The 20,177-nt window shown below is 33.2% G+C and overlaps 1 protein-coding gene across 2 annotated transcripts in view; it reads left to right on the forward strand.

The window, feature by feature from the left end:
* The window catches only part of AP3B1 (adaptor related protein complex 3 subunit beta 1), a gene marked incomplete at both ends in the record, with an annotated part of 275,647 nt that overhangs the window by 73,871 nt on the left and 181,599 nt on the right, over positions 1-20,177 (forward strand). For both annotated transcript variants that reach the window (XM_079703244.1, XM_079703245.1), the window contains one exon: positions 7,669-7,851. In XM_079703244.1, the coding sequence (XP_079559370.1) occupies positions 7,669-7,851 (183 nt within the window). The remainder of the gene's footprint in view (positions 1-7,668; positions 7,852-20,177) is intronic.

Below are 20,177 nucleotides of genomic sequence, written 5' to 3' on the forward strand. Positions count from 1 at the left end.
TTATCTCCTTCTAGACCCAAATATGAAATCAATATTATTGATAATTGTGCTTAACTTGATTTTAGTAATAATAAAAAAAAAATTTAGTTTCTTCTGTGTTGAAGACATTTGCCAGGTACTGTGGAGAATACTAAGATCTGTAAGAAACAGATCCTTTGTTTTAATGTAGATTGCCATGATTTCTGCTACATAATAAACTAAAAGAAATTGGTTGTATGGCATAGAAATGAAATCTCCGTATATAACGTGTGCATGTCTAACAAGATATAGCATGTCACAGGTAAAAACTACCTTCTTTGGAATTAAACAGAATTGGATTTGTGTTTGAAGTTCCACCACTTAGTAGCTATGTGTTAAGCCTTCATAAGTTTCAGCTTGCAAAGTTTTAGGGCTTATAATTTCCCATGTATAAAGTTTTTGTTTGTGTTGAAAGAGCTGTTGTATATAAAACCCTCAGCACATGCCTGACACCATAAAAGGATAAATAAGAAACAAATGACTCAAAAAGAAATGTAAAGAATACAATTTCTTTGTAAATTTAGAATGTCTGTTCTTGGGTTCTGACCATTTATTTCCAAAATACAGTAGAAAAAAATATTGTACTTGTTCATAGTAGGTCTTTAATAGTTGTTGAATAATTGTGAGAATTAATTTGTTAATATTCTTGGTGATAGTAATTAGGTATTTTCTATTATTTTCAGTGTTTTGCTTCCCAGATGGTCTGTGTCATGCTCAGAGTTCATAGGTAGATCCTTTGGGAGCTTTGTCTATCATTTATAAGGCACTCTGCATTTCTAAAGTGTTATATAGGATACATTTATTTTTTAAAAATTAAAAAAACACCTATATCTATTTTTCTATCCATATGAAACAGCAGTAGTTTATACTGAATTCTCTAATTCCAGAGCAAGAGCACAACGTTCCTTCCAGTGTCCTACCTTTTCATATTTGTAACTTCCTTTTTTCCAACATTAAGAAATGTGACTTGCATTATCCACAATATATTTACTTATTTACTCAGTCCCAGAATGCAGATAAAGTAGTGTTTCAGAATTGCTAGCATGTACTCTGCGAAGAGTAGTGAGATGGGGACTACTAATTGAGTTAAATATTGGTTTAGAGTTATATTTATCGTTAGCCTTACTTCTATGAATGCTGTTGTAAATTGAAATCGCTTTATCATTGTATGGTTGAACTTGTTATATTGTTCTTTAAGAAAGCTATTGATTTTCTGTGTGGTAATTTTATATCCTGCTTCTTTACTGAATTCTTTTATTGTTTGATTTAGTTTTATCTTTCAATCTCCATTTGTTTTATTCTAGAAAATAAATCATATCATTTGCAAACAGATAATTTTACTTCCTCTTTTCCAATACCTATGACTTTAATTTTTCTTGTCTAATTATATTGGTTTATAACTTTAGTACAGTGTTCAATAGTAGTGGAGATGGTGGGCATCCTTGCCTTGTTTTAGTTTAAAGGAAATGCCTGTAATGTATCTGTGTTAAGTAAGATGCTGACCCTGAGGATTTTCTCTTTATCTTTGAAATATAATAGTTTTACCTGGTGTCTCAGGGTTAGTTGATATGGGTCAATTTTTTTCCTAGTACCCGGTGAGGCTTTTTAAAATATAGATCTAGAAATTATATTATTTCTGGCAAACTGTTGTTGTTGTTGTTTAAGCTTTAAATATTAATTCTGTTCAATTGTTACTTTTTCTTCTTCAGGGATCTCAATTTTCTCTAAGTTGCATTTTCTTTGCCTGTCTTACATTTCAACCATTATCTCTCTAAACCTTTTTACTTCTTTATCTCATTTTCATTCTTTGGTTCTTTTTGTACTTTTCTTTAATGCCCCTTCCTAAATTTTTATTCAACTGTTTTCTGCCAGGGGCACTTTGCAACTTAATTATGATGTCTGGTTATTTCTTTTCTAGTTTCAACTTCTGTTTCTTCCTGATGTCTTTTAAAGTTCATTTCTGTTGTCTGTTTTTCAATTTCTGATTCCTGTTCATTTTTCTGATCTTGAAATTCTTCTTTGAGGCAACTTAATTCATTTTGAAGTGTTGTGTTACAGTTGGGTTTTTGTTGTTGTTGTTGTTGTTTTGCTTCATCATTGATTTTTGTGTGGGTAATTTTCATGAGTTGAATTGTCTTGATTTTCATTTTCTGTTTTCAATACTTACAGATTACTTGCATCTTTACGTTTCTTTGGACAGGGTTGGTGGTTTGAATATGAGGTAGTTTGCATGATTCCTAGTATAAGAGCACCCTCTCTGTCAGAATAGCAAAGTATGATTTTTTATTAGATGGCTTTTGTGGAGAGGACATATATAGGAAGGGGTGTATGTCCTAAGATTATTCTGATTTTTTTTTTCTTGTAGGGGCCTAAATTTCCTCTTCTTATTTCTTTTTTCTGTCACCTTACAGTTTTTAAGGTGCTCCTTTTCATCCACCTCTTTTTTTTTTTTTTTTTGCTGTAGGCGGGCCTCTCACTGTTGTGGCCTCTCCCCTTGCGGAGCACAGGCTCCGGACGCGCAGGCTCAGCGGCCATGGCTCACGGGCCCAGCCGCTCTGCGGCATGTGGGATCTTCCCAGACCGGGGCACGAACCCGTGTCCCCTGCATCGGCAGGCGGACTCCCAACCACTGCGCCACCAGGGAAGCCCATCCACCTCTTTTTTAAACTTGTTTCTTTTTGAAACTTTACCTTTCCAAGGTAGCCTCATTGAATCTTATTCTCCTTTGAAGTCTCTTCCCTGTATCTGCTCTGATCTCCCAGGAATCTTTTTTAGTATTTTCACACTTAGGGTCCTTTCTTTCTCTCTGCCTTTGATTTTAGTTCCCTCCTTTGCCCACCACTAACTCCTGTCTGCTTTGTTCTGGGCAGTTGTTTCAGACTGTCATAGATCTTTGTGAGGTTTTATGATGTATACATGAAAGATAACTCTCTGGGATTTAGGACTTATTTTTCTACTTGTGTATAATCGAAGTTTGGAGATCCTCTGTATTTTAATTATGCTTAGAACTTAAGTTTTAATCTTTTTGCTTTTTCTGAGTTTGGGTTGAGAGATTCAGATTTCCCTAGGTACCATTAACTTGTCTACCCAGTATTTAATTATGTTTTGTGAATGCTTTCTGATAATTTTTTCCTTTGTGAGGTTATAATTTGATGTAGAAAGGTTAAAAATATTCTGATATCTATATAGATATTTATGAATCTTATCTTTATTATTACTTTTTCTTGTCACATATAATATATTGAAGGGATACAGCTATATTTCTTCTCCCCTCCCGTAATTAATAATGTTAGCATTGACATTTGAAATCAGTAATCCTAAATCATTTTTGCTTAAAAATTTCCTAATTAAATGAACCAGGTCTAATTTATTTCCACATTTTGAAAAGGAATTTATTTGCTGTCAGCAGGAGCTTCTTGGGATCATTATGATGATGATGACATTGCTATTGCTACTGATAAATATAAATTTGAAAGGTGTTAACATGTTTAAAAACTTTTCTTTCTTTAACCTCTGTTGATTATGAGATATACCTTCTGTTGCTTCTTTTAGCCTAAAGGAAGATTTTCTTGAAATTGAGATCTCAAAGAAAATTAGTTGTATAATTCTCATTTTAAGGAAAGGTAGAAATAAAAAGCTTATTAAAATATAATAGAAATGTTGTTCACTTTTACTGGAGAAAGACCAGTATTTGTCATATGAATAGTCCTTTCCCCAAAATAAGTCACTTTGGGATTAGGAATACAGTTATGGTAATGTAACTAGAAGAACATTTTAGAGTTACTTAGATAACTGTTGTCTGAAGGTATCTAAATTTTAAAAGGTATAGTAGAAGCTTACAATTGTCAGTATAATTGAAAGGGAACATTTTATTTATCCTTGATCATACACAGTCAACTGTTATAAGTTTTTTTTTTTTTTTTTTTGCGGTATGCGGGCCTCTCACTGTTGCGGCCTCTCCCGTTGCGAAGCACAGGCTCCGGACGCGCAGGCTCAGCAGCCATGGCTCACGGGCCCAGCCGCTCCGCGGCATGTGGGATCTTCCCAGACCGGGACACGAACCCGTATCCCCTGCATCGGCAGGCGGACTCTCAACCACTGCGCCACCAGGGAAACCCTATAAGTTTTTTTTAATATAATTTCTTTATTGTATATTCCTACATTTATCATTTTCATCATATTTTCTCTATTTAAGATATCCTAAACACTTTTCTTCTTTATTGAAACCTTTCCTAATGTTCAGGTATAAATTCCTTTTTAAAATTTATAATACTTTCTCGTTTTTCTTTAAAATGTAGAAATTCATACTTGTTGCGCAATTTAAGCTTTGTAGTGAACCTTCTTTATTTTATTTAGAACACCTCAAAAGGTGTTTATTTCCTTTTCCTTTCAGGTTAATTTAAAAGAAATCCTTTTGTAGCATTTAACTTTCTAATAGAAAACAGTTTCTTAGGAAAACAAATTAGGTCAGTGCCTACTGAAAATCTGAGTTGTTTATTTATATTTTTTTATGACAAAGTTTCTTCTTAATTTAGTTACAAAATGATGTTTAGTGAATATATTGGTAGTTCATAGCTAAGCTGTGAGGGTAAGACACCATTTTATAAGTTATTGGTTTAATGTTGGTAAAAGCTTCACTATTGTGGGCAAAAAATCACACCTCTTCGTTTGTGCAGATGTTTTATTGTGTTAAATCTATTATCCAGCTATTAGAAGATAAATGACTGTGATCTTTCCCATTTTCTATGCCTCAAGAAAATTGAAATAAGAAGGGGAATATCATTTGGGCTGTATGATTAGGGCAAGTTGGATGGCCATTAATTTAAGAGAAGAAAATCTTGGCTGCATTGGCCAACTTACACCATATTATCAATCAAACCTTGATGCACTTCTTGTGATGACCCAGCACTCTCAGGTTTTTGCAACGTTAATTAGAATTCATGACAAAATAGATGCAAGGAAACGTTTTGTACCCTTCATAATTTTATAGAAAATTTATTGTTATTAGAGGAACCATTTGCTTAGTGTGATTTTTTTCATTACCAGCTTGTCAACTAGCATAGATAATCTGGTGAAAATATGAACTCCATAGATGGAGTGTCACTTTTGTTGATGGTTCATGTAGTTTACCTTGGAGCACAGCTAATGGCTGAAGTTCATAGCAACAGCACAGAAAAACGTGACAACCAAGGGAAGATAAATGAACCATGTTTATTGCTTTAATATAAAAAATACATAAATGGAAAACTGCATTTGAATTTGATGAGTTCATTGCTAGTTTTGTTGGAGTGATTTATTTTTCCCCTTATATAAAAAGCTACTATTGACACAGTGAGATGGAAATTAACTGTCTCTTTTTGGGAAACCAATATTTTTGTTTTTTAAATCTGAGTAGATAATTTTATTTTAATTCTGTAAGTTGTATAGAATATTGAATATTGAATATACCAGAATAATCAATTCTTCTGGCAGTGTTTAGGCTAGAGTCAATTGTTAAAACCATATAATGAAATATCTAAAATCATCAGTTTTATTTTGTAAAAGTTCTTTTCTTTATGTTCTTCCTATTTTTTTTGTGTTTCCATGAACTTTATCTTTACTTAAGTAGTTAATTATTTTCTTTCATTTTCATGTTATTTGTTAATACTTTAGAACTATTTTGTACCTGTAGCTCTTGTTTTGATAAATTTAGTACCATGTGGGAGCTGATTTTCCTTTTAATTGTTTGGTGTCTAAACATATTTGAGAAAGATAATCTCTAGGTTTGGCCAGAATAACTTGATTTTACATAGTATTCCTTAAATTGAAACTTTGTTGAATCCCCATTTCAATTTCATAGATTATTTTATTCTAAGTGGTATTATTTATTTTTGTACCTTAGCACCCTTGCCAATTAAAAAATATATCTTAATATAAGATTGACATATATAAATATAAATGTATTTCACAAATACTGTGTTACTCTATAGTTTGATGTCATAAATTTAGTTGTTTTAAGAGATTTTTAAATGATAATTCTAATCTTTTAGAAATATGATTATCACAGAATATAATTTCTGAAGAGTGATTTGTGCAGAAGACATCAAAATGTGGTGTTGAAAACACAAACATAACTTCCTTCCCATATCAATAGCACATAGAAAATTATACATATAATACATTTTTATTTAGTTCACACAAATAATCAATTCTTTGCTTTTTCGATTGAGGTGCATACATGCTGGGACCAGCAGGCACCAGTACATGGGCAGGGCTGGAGTCAATAAATGCAGCTTCACGTTTATACTGATTGGTAATTCATAAAATCCCCACAGGACTGGAAACTTGTTTAGCATAATAGCAAGTCTATATTCTGAGCTGTTTTCTTTCAATTGTATTGTTGGTTGCACATTAATAAACTAAATGTCAGCCAAGTAGAGGGACACTAAACACTAAAAATATGAATATCATTGTATCCAATATTTTTCAAAAAGTACCATTTCAGTAAGTTATATTTCTATTTAATTGCTTATTTTAAGACGTTGGGGAAATTTTAGATACTAAAATGAAGATCCCTAGTGTTCAGAAAGAATATAATATTAATTTATTTTTTCATAACCATATTATATTGTGGGCTAACAGCAGACATACCAGTGTACCTATATAAAAATATTTGTATATTATATATTCTGCTTAGCTTGTATATTCATACCAAAGAAATCTTAATTTCATCACTTTGCAAAAACATGGCAATTCCAAAAACAACATTTATGTTTCATTAACTGGTCTTGGAGAAAGCTACTTTTTGTTGGTAATATATTATTTCAATTTATACACATTATTATATAAGTAATAATAATGTTCTAAAATTTTAGCCAGTATTTTTTCCTTGTAAATAAATTATATCGGTAAAAATTAACAGGTTGATTAAAGTGTGTAAGATTTTAAAGTATTTTTATACTAAAGACATTTATGAGGTCCTCACACGCTTTAAGATAAGTTCATTGTGGAATTGTGGTCATTCTCATTTTAAACTGACATGATACGGTCCTTGTTATTGTACTAAATAATGATCTTTAGATTAGAGTTCAGGTAAGCTTTAAAAATGAAAACTGTGCATGCTTAATATGTCTAATCCATATGTGAACAATTTGTTGAAATTTTATGTGATGAGATAAAAAATATTATGATTTTTTAATGCTAATACTTCTAATTCAAATACTTTAGAAAAGTATTTGTTTTTCAGACATGTTACAGCTATCAAAGTTATTCTTTGAAGGAGTGACTCTTCAAAATTTGTTATTCAAACATGAACATTTTATTAATCAAATGACTGAATACTTTTAATATTGATTGCCATAACACCGATTGCATCTCTATAATGCCTGAGTGGAATCCTTGATGGAAGGAAAACATTTTTTTTTTTTTTTTTTTTTTGTGGTACGCGGGCCTCTCACTGTTGTGGCCTCTCCCGTTGTGGAGCACAGGCTCCAGACGCGCAGGCTCAACGGCCATGGCTCATGGGCCCAGCCGCTCTGCGGCATGTGGGATCTTCCTGGACCGGGGCACGAACCCGTGTCCCCTGCATCGGCAGGCGGACTCTCAACCACTGCGCCACCAGGGAAGCCCGGAAAACATTTTTTAATGAGTTACTATTTCTTTCTTTTCTAGTTGGTGGCTGGCAGTGTTGTCATGGCTTTTGAAGAAGTATGCCCGGATAGAATAGATCTCATTCACAAGAATTACCGCAAGCTGTGTAATTTACTAGTTGATGTAGAAGAGTGGGGGCAGGTTGTCATAATCCACATGCTAACTCGATATGCTCGTACACAGTTTGTCAGTCCTTGGAAAGAGGTAAGTGTTGAATAATCTTACACTTAAAAATTATAATAAGAAAATGGATGAGTTTTTTAACATGTGTACAAAAAATTAAGAGTAGAGAAATATAGAAGTCTGCATGTTTAAGGAGGACTAATTTTTCTCATGTTCTTTTGGAAAGCAGGAAACCAATATAAATGCAAGGATAATTGTTCGTTGTTTTGGCACTGATTGACGCATATTTAATGGCATAGTGTATAAACTTTCAGTATGAGGCCTGGCAAGAGCCCCTGGTTAGGAGTGGCAGCATGATACGATGTTTGCAGTGACATTGCCAGATCATGGATATTTTTGGTTATTAGTCAGTTTCACACCTTTGAGACCCAGCTGTTCCAGGTACTCACTTGTGAAGTAGGTAATGTGACTCTAACATATGTGAATTTATACCTAAGATAATTTCTCACCTTTACAGATAAATTATTGTTGAACTTTTAAACTACTTTTTTGTAGTTTTAAATTTCTAAAATGTTTGTTTTACTTTTTTTTCACTTAAGCTGGTAGAATTTTAGTAAAATTAATAATTAAGTATACCTTACAGTGAAGTTATTTGTTTTCTTTGTGCAGATTAACATTAGAAGCATACCTTATTCTTTTCATTATATTAACAATTTAGAAAGCTTTATTACACAGTTTGCAATAAAGATCTCTCAGTGTATATCTAAGATTTAAGTGTAAGCTTTAAGTTGTTTAAAGAAATCATTAAATATTACAAGAATAGCACTCTCATTCATTCTAATCTTGTGATATTTCTTTTTTGTCTTTTTAAAAAGCAGTATTATAGATTTTAAAAGCAGTATAGAAAGTAAAAGATCAGATATCTCCCAATTATGTCATAGTGTTTTTTATACAAACTTATGAATAGGCTTTGATTGAGTGTTCAGTACTAATTGCTTTTGTTAATTAGAAATAATATTAAAGTGAGAGAAAAATGTATATAAAATGGAAAAATGTTTGTAATTCTTGCTTTAGGTGACATGTCAAGTTTTCAGATATTTAAGGAGTTTAAATGTTTAAAATATTCATCAATGTTTTCTGCCTTTACTAAGTATCATTAGTATTAAAAAGTATTTAAAATTTTAAAAATATATCTTTATCCAGAAGGCTATCTGTAATATTGACTCTATCTTAATTTTAGTATTTAAAAAGTGATTGGGTTATTCTACTTAAAATTCAAAGTATGTTTTAAAGTATTCGTATGTAAAAGTCTAATACCACATAGGGCTCTTAGATTGATGAAATTTTATCATTGAACGAAGTAAACTTTTGATGGCACTTTTGCTGGATTAAGCAACATGTCCATGCTGCAAGTGTCTTGACCCTTTTGTCTCTCCTTTGAAGAGAGATTTTTGTTGCTAATAGCCATCTGTTTGATTTCAGCCAGTTCCTTTCCAGAATGCTCTTCAGATATATTTTTTTCCTATTGTGTAAGATTGTAGGTAATTTTATGTTATCTAACCACTGTCTCTATTTAAAATTTAAAATTTTACTTTCCTGTCATCATCAAATCATCTTCAGTAGCTGTATGCAAGTGATCCCTGCTTTATCATTATATAGAAACTGGAGTTTAAAAAATGTATTTTCCTTACCTTATCTTCTAAAAGTAGACTTTAAAATCTCTGTTTTTGTACTTTGTCTGTTTGTGTTTCTGTTCCTTGAATTTTGTTTCATCTTATTTTAGATAAAATTAGTTTTTAAAGCTATGCACAAAGCAGGAGAGTTAAATTCTACACTAACATATATATTTATTCTTTCGACAGGTAGTTTTTAAAATTGGTACTATAATGCATTCTTTGTGTTTCACATGTAGCTCTGTGAACGTTAATTTTTACAAACACGAGATGAAGTCTGATCATTGTCCTGGGTACACTGGAATTGTGCTAAATCATTTCTTATCTTTGCCATTTATTTGCAATCTGACTTTGGCATTATTCTAAATTATGTGGTTAGTAGACGAATTTTGTGGCTTCCGAGTGCGCAGCTGTCCTCAGGAAGCTAGCACTGCCGCAGGAGCAACCACGGGGGGCAGTGACATTCTCGAGTGTGCAACTCTGGCTCTTGCCACCATTCCAACGGAGCAACTTCACCTTTGCTTGCCTTTCATAGGCAGCTTTGCATATGATTTCCCTTTGAGAAAGACTCCTTGGCTTAAGGAAGGAAAAGAAAGAAAACCACCTCAGTAGAACATTTATAAGGGTGTAGCTAACTATAATCATATGTATTTTTTTTTTTAGTTACAGAAGCAATTCAAGCACATGGTGAAATAAAAAATAAGTCTTCCTTCTCATAACTCTTGGTCGACCCCTTAGAGACAATTACTGGCAACCACTGAATTTCACTTGTTTTGGTGGTTATAGATTTTACTTTGAATAATACATTTCACTTTATTTATTGATTTAAAATAATATCGGACTCCAATAAAGCTATTTAAAAAAATGATATTGGTTGACTCCAAAATAATCAGGATAGCAGGCTTGTGTCTCCTTGTATACACATGTGTTCTGTTAAGTACCACAGGGAAAGATTTGAAAGTGTCATCCTTTATTGTAGTGTTAGAAGTAAGGGATTGTCAAAGATGTAAGACTTTTGGTGCAAATATATTTTATAAAATGAAAGTTCAGGTGGATTATCATAATTTAGACTATGTCCACGCTCACTCTTTCAGTTAACCCATCTCTGTGACTAGCTGTTAATTCTGTTTAATGGAGAAACTTTAGAATGAGCAGTCCAGCCACTTACAGTCTTGGGGACTTTTTGGCCTAGACTTCAAGTTGCATCCAACTTTTTAGGACTAGGCAGGGTGATTTTAACTTTATGATTCAGTTTGCCAATTTCTAAAGCAAAGTTTGACCATACCTGGAAGAAACTGAGAAGTATTCGGCATTTATATCTGCTTTCATTCTTAACTTCTCATGTTGTAAAAAGCATACGATGGAGTAAAGAACTGTTAAAGTATTATAGAATAGAAAGAAATTGGAACAGTACTCCAGCAGAGTTAGTGCTGAGTTGTTAATATCCTTTTATGTCTCTTAATCATCAACACTTGAATGTGTTTTTTTCACAGAATTAGCAGAATAGAAGGGGGTTCATTCTAGCATCCCATCTCTTTACATAAGGCAGAAGCCACTTGCATAAATGCTATGTAAACACCATTTTATGATGTATAAAGAGCCATTTACCTTGAAGAGAAAGGATTTACGAGTGAGAAAACTCACTAAAATAATTCATTGACTTGTTACCTAAAATAATAAATACCGAATTCATTAAAATCAAGAGGTTTCTCTTTTTAAGTACTAAGAAAATGTGAAGAGTAATACTATGATACTTAATATTTAGCGAATTATTATTTTGGTGTATTTTCTTATGTTCTATTTTATTTGAGATAGGGCAGTGCGAATTATTATACCCATTTTATAGGTGACAAAACTGAGATGTATAGATTTTAATTACTCACCTAAGGTAATATTGCTTATAAAAGGTGGAGCCAGAAATATAAACAGAATAATCTAATCCCTAGGTCAACATTCTTTCCTTTATATCTGTTCACTCGTGACATTTAAATTAAAATATATTTTTGCTCACTTTAATAAGTTTCTGAGTGTTTGCTTATCGTGTTCTAGTCAAAGCTAATTTTGAAGCCCCCTCCCCAATCCTTAGTGCTCAGACATTGCAGTTAGCTAACAACCATAATTACATTTGCTTTTCAAAGAGAAAAATTATGTTTCTCATTGAATTCTTTAAAACATTTGTTTGTGTTCATACGCTTGAAGGGTAGCAAAATTGTTTTTTTTGAGGAATTGAAAATTAGTAGAAGTACTTTTTGAGATGAGCTGATATACATACTTTTGTCAGTAAGTCCTCAAATGAACACATCATATACAAACAAGCTTCTTCAGGGGCAGAAGAGATTTTTAATTTAGTTTATTTGCATCATTATAGATCAGTACTTAGCCTGTTTATATGTAAATGTATGATTTGAGGAACAATTAAGTGTTGACAAAGTAGATTGCAGTCATATCAATTGCAGTGCATTTTCCATAATTTTTCTAACTGACATCTTTGATGATAAATAGTGGATGCCAAGTCAAAGCCGATTATACAGTGCACTAGGAATTCATGGGGCTGTCAGGGAGAAGACCGATTGACTTTGAATTTACATATTAATGAGAAGATTTGTTAAGAGGGTGCTTGACTATAGAAAATAACAGCGTTGTTTATAGGGCACGACATTTTATAAATACAGCTGATGCAGGAAAATGGAAATTAAACCTTTTAGGTTAATAAATTCAAGAGACTGCTAAAATGCATATTTGCATTTTTATTTTCTTAAATTTACCTTACTCTTTGCAGTCCAAGTGGCTTTTTTTAAAATTCTAGGTCAACTTTGTATAATTTTCAAGGATATAAAATTACTTAAATGTTTTCTTTGTATCATTCAAGCCTATTGTAGGAGAATACTTGAAGCCTAAATGTAAGTCTCTAAGTCTAAAGTTGCTTTTATAGAAGTAATAGATTTTAAAAAATAAATGTTATAAAAAAACCAAGTAAATTTTAAGAGTGATTAAAAAAAACAGTAGTGGCATTAATTATAAACTGAAGTGAAACTGGGCCTGACAAGAATGTCTTTAATTTTATGAATTAAAGTTGAACTTCCTCTAGGATGTGATGGTTTTGCAAGAATTATCAAAATATTTTACTTCACTAATTTAGAACTTAAAATTCTGTATGTTCACAGTTACTTTTTAACATATGAATCTAGGTAATAACATTCTGGTGGGAATATGTATGTCATTTTGAAATTGAAAATGATGATTTTACTTTTCTTCCTCTCATTATATCTGTATTTCAATTATAAAACCTTATATAGGTGTATGAAAGTTCCAAGTTTACAATTTTCTTTCAAGTATTTTTAAGATACGTTTCTTAAGTTTTTCAAGGGTAGCTATAAAATAAGAACCCATCAGAACACAAAATTCATGTACATACTTCTTGATTAGCAATTTTCTGCAAGTACAAAAATATTTTGGGAATAGACTCGAAACTCCACATCTAGGCCCTGTTTTAGAAGACCCAAGTGTTAGAGATTATTTTTTATTTTTTAAATTTTCTTTATGGGTTAACTTTCTTTTTAAAATAAATTTTGTATTTTGTCTTACTAATGGGCTGTTTTTGAATCTTACTTGCTATTCTGTGGAATTTTTAAAAAACAAAATAGTGAAGAGTTGTGGTAGAATTCATGCTTTACAATGCAAATAAAAAAGTTTTTAGCTCACTCTTTCAGGCAACTATTGACGAAGGAAGGGTTCAGTGTGCAGTTTAATGGGAAACTATGGACCATGTGCTGATATTGAAATGAGGTCTCTGTTCCCTGCATTGGTTATGGAGCATTTATCTTAAAGTTTGCTTATTCTTTTTGTTGTTTATAGTTTATTTTTGATTGGGTTTTTTAAACTTACATAGTTTCTTTTCTAAAGAAACATTTAAAATTTTATTCAAGTAACATGTATGTGGTTAAAAAAAAAGAAGTTAAATAATACAAGGCTTATAAGAAGCAACACTTTCCTATCCCACCTTTTCCCATGCCTGAATTAGCTCCTTCAAATTCTTTTAGGCTTTTGTATATTTGTGTGCATTTAACTTTCTCCATTTCTGAGTAATATACATATATTGCTGTTTCTTGATTTATCAATTTTAGACATGACTTTCAATTATAGAAATGGAGGATTTGGCATTCTTCTATTGTATTACCGTGTGCTTCCATTTTCTCTGTTCCATCTTTGCAATATAATTGTATTACAGTTTTTCAACCAGTGTTTATTGTTCATTTAATTATGACTATGAATATTATTTATGCTGTATAGTAACATTTTCATCTCCTTTTTTGTGGAACTTTAAGTTCTTCCTGGAATCAAAAATTACCTCATTTTTAATTTGCCTAGTTTATCATGTCACTATTACAAAGCACTCCAAATTCTCCATCAGAAAATTAAATCCTCTCCAAATATTATTTTATATGCATTTGTTGAGATACTGCTAGTTGCCTACCTAATATCAGTTCTTCAACTCCACTTATTAAATAACAGAATCCTGATTTTTGTTCAGAGTAGTGATAAGTCTAGTTAAAAATAACCAACTTCCTCAAACACCCTTGGAGTCGGAAATGGCTATATGACCCAGTTGTAGAAATTGAGATAGTTGTAGAAATATTCTGGCAGAGATTCTAGGAAAGCTATTATTTTTCTGACAGGCTTACTTGACATATATATATTTTACCCTTTGCCTTTTTTCATTGTTTCTTCTTGGAATGTATGTGTGATGATTAGAGGTACAGCAGCCATTTTGCAGGCATGAGGATGAAGCCACACTCTGAAAGTGGATGGTACTGAGAAAAAAAAATGTTCTCCTTATGGATAACTTGATATTTCTGTTATATATAGCTGAACACAGTCCTAGTTAGTACTGTTGTCATATATTCAGTATTCCAATAACTTCATACTCTTCCAGGAGACATTCTCCTGGAGGCTTTACCCTCCTTTTCTAACCTGATTGCTTGCTAGGCTTGCTACACAGCTGTTGTTCTGGAACATAATTTCTTCTCTTTTCTGTGTTAAATCCTCTATTTCTTAGGCCTTCGTCTCCCTAATGTCTTCTTTTTTGGTCTTCCTGGATGGAGAACATCTTCCAGTACCTTCTTAAGAATGGGTAGATTAGAGATAAAATTTTGAGACTTTGCAGTGTCACTCTCACACTTGATATTTTGCCTGGACTCTTGGATCAGTATTCTCTTAGGTCTTATATGTTTGAAATGTCTTGCTACTTTTACACTTGACTTCTTGGTTGGATATAAATGTTGGGATACCTTTTGAGAGCTCTGTAGCCACAGATTTTTCTTTTCTGCAGGTAACTTGGTTTTTTTGTTTGTATTCTCAAAAATCTGTTTTTTGGGTTTTTTTTTCTTAAAATAGTTTGAAGATTAGCAAGGTTGCCTCTCAGTGTGGATCATTTTATATGCTCTGTATATTCACTTCTTCCTTTATTTTAGGGAATTGCCTTTTATGTTTGAATTTTTAAATTTGATATTCAAACTGTTTTTCATACTCCATTTGTCAATTATATGCTTCAGGAATACCAATTATTCTATTTTATAATCTTTGCCTACTGTATCTGTCACCTCTTTAAAAAATTGCTTTAATGTTTGTCTTTTTATTTGTATTCCTTTATCTCCAGTCTTTTTTTTTCTGTCAGTAATTTGATTTTCAGTGATCTAATCTGTTATTTATAGTTTTTATTTAATTTGGTAATGATACAGCTTTCATCTTTAAGTTTCTATACTCAGGTTTAAATCTTATATTTCCTTTATTCTGTGGTTCGAACATGTGGTTTTTTTGAGTTCGTGTTCTTAGTAACTTGCTGGAGAATTTCTTTTGATATATGGAGGATTTTCTTCCAGAATGATTTCTTTGTTTTTTGCATGTTTCCCCCCCCCCCCTTTTGTGCTGTGAATGTATTGCACAGTTATTATGCTCTTTTCATATTGCAACTACTTGGGAAGTGCTGGTATAGACATTTTATTTGTTCTGATATAGTGTGACTTATTCATTCTGTCCCAGCACACCTAAAGACAGTTTGTTTCTTCCTCTCAGTTTCAACCTGATTGTGGGTGTTTTGTGCCTTATTCCTTTTTTGTTTAGTAGCCTTAGGGCATTTGGGGAAAGGAGTAATTTGTGGGATAGTAAATTCAGTCTTAGCAGAGATGGATGTCGTTTTCAGAATACTTGAGCACTTCTTCGGGACCTTTCTTAAATGTCCTATAGTGACATTGATGCCACCTACTATGTTCCTATGGAGAATTTTTCTTGAACTTTAAATTGTTCTTTTTTATTCATTGTTTAACCCAAGAATTCTCCTGTCCAATATGGTAATTGCTAGCCACATGTGGCTATTTAAACTTAAATTAACTGAAATTGAAAATCACTTCCTCAGTTGCACTGGCCCCACATTAAGGGTTCAGTAGTCATGAGAGGCTAGTGCCTACTGTGTTGGATAGTGTGATATAAAATGTTTCCGATATCACAGAAGTTTCTATTGGGCAATGTTGCCCCAGAGTCATCAGTTCTTTCAGAGAGAGACAGGCTTGTTGTTTACTCTCCCACCTGCTTCTCCTCACCACCTGTTTCCACTGCCAACCTCCCTCACCACCCCCCCACCCCAAGTAGGATGAAAGGTAAGACTAACCCCTCAGTTTTCTTCTGTCTAGCAGGCAAAGGTTAATCATGAACAGTCTCAAGAAGTGAGGAATATGTTTTTCTAGAGTCTTTTCTTTTTAAAAAAAACTTTAAAAAAAGTTTATGCCATTAGATTGTGTTTCTCTTCTTGTTTCTTTCTCCACTGACTTATTTTTGCTAGTTTTAATTTTCCGCATATTATTTATATTGGGGAAAGAAATTCTGTTTTCTGTCTTTCTCTCACCATATTTACCTAGTAGCCCCAAAATGTTCACAGTATTAAAAGTATTTTATGAATTTTAACGGGTACTAAATGAATTTTAGGAGGAGAAACTTAGAGCTTAAGATGTTAAGAAATGTGATGAATTCTGCTGCCCTCCTCTGATGTCTGTCCTTTTTCCACTGTGCTTTTCTCCTTGACATTCTGTCATGGATATTTATATCATTGTGTTTTCTTGACCTTATAGTCCATTTATTTCCTTATATTTTTCTCTGTGTTAGTCTTATTACTGTAGCATAAAGGAGTAAATATGATTAATATTGAATTTATCTTCTGACAAGTCAGTTATTTAATTTTTAAATTTGTGATTTTGCTGCTTAGTTTTCTATATTCATCTCAGAAAAGATTATGATTTTATGTAATCTAATAATGTGGTAATTTAAAACAGTCAATTTTATTCTATTATTCATTTAGCTGTATATATACAAGACTTTAAGTTTCTGATACATATCTTAAAATTACTGCAGTCCTACTGGAAGTTGCAAGCCTTCAATAGACTCCAGAGTTCCAAAATGGTTACGTCAGACAGATTCTGCTACTGCATTGTTGTCTAGGTGGTATAGAGAAAGTGGCAGACACTGTTGATTGTCTCCAGCAGACAAACCCTATGCACACAGGTCTTCTTCCTTGCAGACAGATTTTCTACAGGGATTGAGCACCCAGGTGTCTTTGCAGAAGCCATGTTGCTTCCCAGCCTAAACTAGTCTAATGTTAATTACATTCCCCTTGTAGGTGATAGGTTTAGGAATGGGCATATAACACAATTCTGGCTAATGTGAAGTAATGGGAAATGTGAGGAAAGTGGAGTGTAGAGGGTTATATGAGAAAGGTTTACTTTCACATAAAAAGCATGAAGACCTCTGACCTGCGGCTGAGATATACTTCATGGACTTACAGTTTCCACTTCCATTGATGGAATACCTTGATCAGACTAACTCTCTGGGAAATTATTATTATTTTTTTTTCTTTTTTTTTTTTTTTTTTTTTTTTTGCGGTACGCGGGCCTCTCACTGTTGTGGTCTCTCCCGTTGCGGAGCACAGGCTCCGGACGTGCAGGCTCAGCGGCCATGGCTCACGGGCCCAGCAGCTCCGCGGCATGTGGGATCTTCCCGGACCGGGGCACGAACCCGTGTCCCCTGCATCGGCAGGCGGACTCGCTACCACTGCGCCACCAGGGAAGCCCTGGGAAATTATTTTGAAAACCAGCAGCTAAAGGTGTACTATAGGATGATCAAAAATAGGCAAGGGCTTCCCTGGTGGCGCAGTGGTTGAGAGTCTGCCTGCCAATGCAGGGGACACGGGTTTGTGCCCCGGTCTGGGAAGATCCCACATGCCGCGGAGCGGCTAGGCCCGTGAGCCGTGGCTGCTGAGCCTGCGTGTCCGGAGCCTGTGCTCCGCAACGGGAGAGACCACAACAGTGAGAGGCCCGTGTACCGCAAAAAACAAACAAACAAAAAACAAACAAAAAGTAGTCAAAACTAGAGAGGACTCTACACATGAAGGACTGAAATTTCAAGGTGTGAGTTTCTAGGTTTTTGCCTGGGGGAATTCCCCTATCCCATATAAAAATGGAAAAAGTTACAGCCTCACTTACCTAGGTATTAGAGAACAGACTTCAAGGCTGGAAGAATACCTAAAACTTTTGGGGAGAAATTCCAGAAAGGTGTGGGAACCACAGGAGGGTGCAGCCCTGGAAATGCATGTAAACACCATTCAAGTCATTGGCTGACCAACTCTACATGTGTGGAGAAGACTCCAGTGTGTCTAGCAAAAAAAAAGCAGCAACTGGAAACTAAATGGAGATGTCACTTGTTGGTCATATTAGGATACCCAGAGTTTGGAGTTCAGTAAAATGCCTGCTATAACAAATATTAATACACTTCAGAGGAATGCAACACAAGGAAGAATTTATAGTGTATGGTTGATAGTATTCAGAATACAATTTGAAAAAATCAGCAGACATGAGAAACAAAAAAATAACTAATGCTGAAGAGAAAAAGTAGGCAATAGATAATCAAGAAGAGGCAATTACTAGACAAATAATGCAGCTATTTTATATATTATATATATATGGCAAAAATATTAAAAAGCAACATAGTTGTATTGATTGAATAAATGAATCTTAACAGGAAAGACACTAAAAGAAAGAACGAAATGGAAATTCTAGGGCTGAAAAATACAATGATTCAATGAAAAATAAGCTAGATAGGCTTAATAGCCAGGAGGAGGCTGTAAAAGTGTTAAGAAACCTGAAGATAGATTAATAGAAATTATTCATTCTGAAGAACAAAGAGAAAAACAAGTGAAGTGAACAGTCTCAGAGCCACGTGGAACAATATGAAACAGAATAAAATACTTGTAATTGAAGTCCCAAAATGAGAGAAAAGGGTCAATGGAGTAGAAATAATACCTGAAGAAATAAAAGCTAAAAAAATTTCAAGTTTAAGGGGGGAAAAAAACAAGTGTACAGATCCAGGGAACACGTCAAATTCCCAGGCAAAATATTAAAATGTCACACCTATGTACATAATAGTCATACTTCTGAAATCAAAGGGGAAAGAGAAAACCTTGAAAGCAGACAGAGATAAACAATGCATTATATACAGAGAAACAATGATTATGACTAACTGCTGATAAGAAACAATGGAGTCTAGGAAGCAATGGAATATCATCTTTAAATTGTTGAGAGAAATCTGTCAACAAAGAATTCCATATTGAACAAAACCATTCTTCAAAAATAAAGATGGAATGAAGACATTTTCAGATTAACTAAATTGAAAAATTGATATGTAGAACTGTATTACAAGAGATACTGCAAGAAGGTGTTTAGGTTGAAGAGAAATGATAATAGGTGGTAATTTATAACTATAGAAAGGAATAAAGAATGATAGAAATGATATATATGTAGGTAAATATTAAAAATTAAACTTTTTTCTCTTAATTTCTTTAACATAAAAATTCTGTAACACACACAAAAGATGTTACATATATATACATCTATCTGTCTATCTATCTGTCGCTGTGTCTTCTCGGCAAAGATTGTACTTGCTTATGCTTAAACTCTGAACTTTTCTGTACATCCATGGAGCTGTGACCTTGGCCTCCAGTGCCACAAGTCTTTGTTTGGACATAAAATGTTTTCATTTCTCTAGGAGTGGAATTACTGGGATGTATAGTAAATATATGTCCTTCCTTTTCACACCACCAGTTCCTACTCTCCAGATGCAACTAGTTCTAACTCTTTTAGCTTTATCTTCTAGTAGTTACCCTCATATTATTTTTAAAACAACTTGTTTATATATGTTTTTCTAGTGACTCAAAGGGCATTATTTAATTTAGATATATAAATATTTTGGGATTAATGAAGAAGAAACAGTCCCTTTACAAAATTTTATGTTTTATATGAAAAGTTTTTCATAACCTAAATTATATGCTTTTAAAAAAATTTTAACTGTTGTTTCTTGGAGCCCTAGTTTCCTACCCCCACTTTATCTAGAGTACAGATTTTTGCTTTTGTTTTTTCTATTTAACTATTAGAGTTCACCCTAAGATTAAAACAAACTACTGCTTTATCCCCTCCCCCATGGATGTCCACCAGTATTTTAAAACCTCTGCTGTAACCCTCTAACCTCTTTTTTTTAATGTCCTAAAAGATAATTAAGTTTATCAATTTCAAATCAATGGACACTTACCTTCTTTAATACATTCTCTTTATTTCAGGGGTTTAGGTAAGGAGGGAGTGAATACGTGAGGAATTATGATTAGTTCTACCTAGGTTGGGCTTAATTTTATTTTGTAGT

The sequence above is a fragment of the Hyperoodon ampullatus genome (assembly GCF_949752795.1).
Source record: "Hyperoodon ampullatus genome assembly, chromosome: 4".
Lineage (NCBI taxonomy): Eukaryota > Metazoa > Chordata > Mammalia > Artiodactyla > Ziphiidae > Hyperoodon > Hyperoodon ampullatus.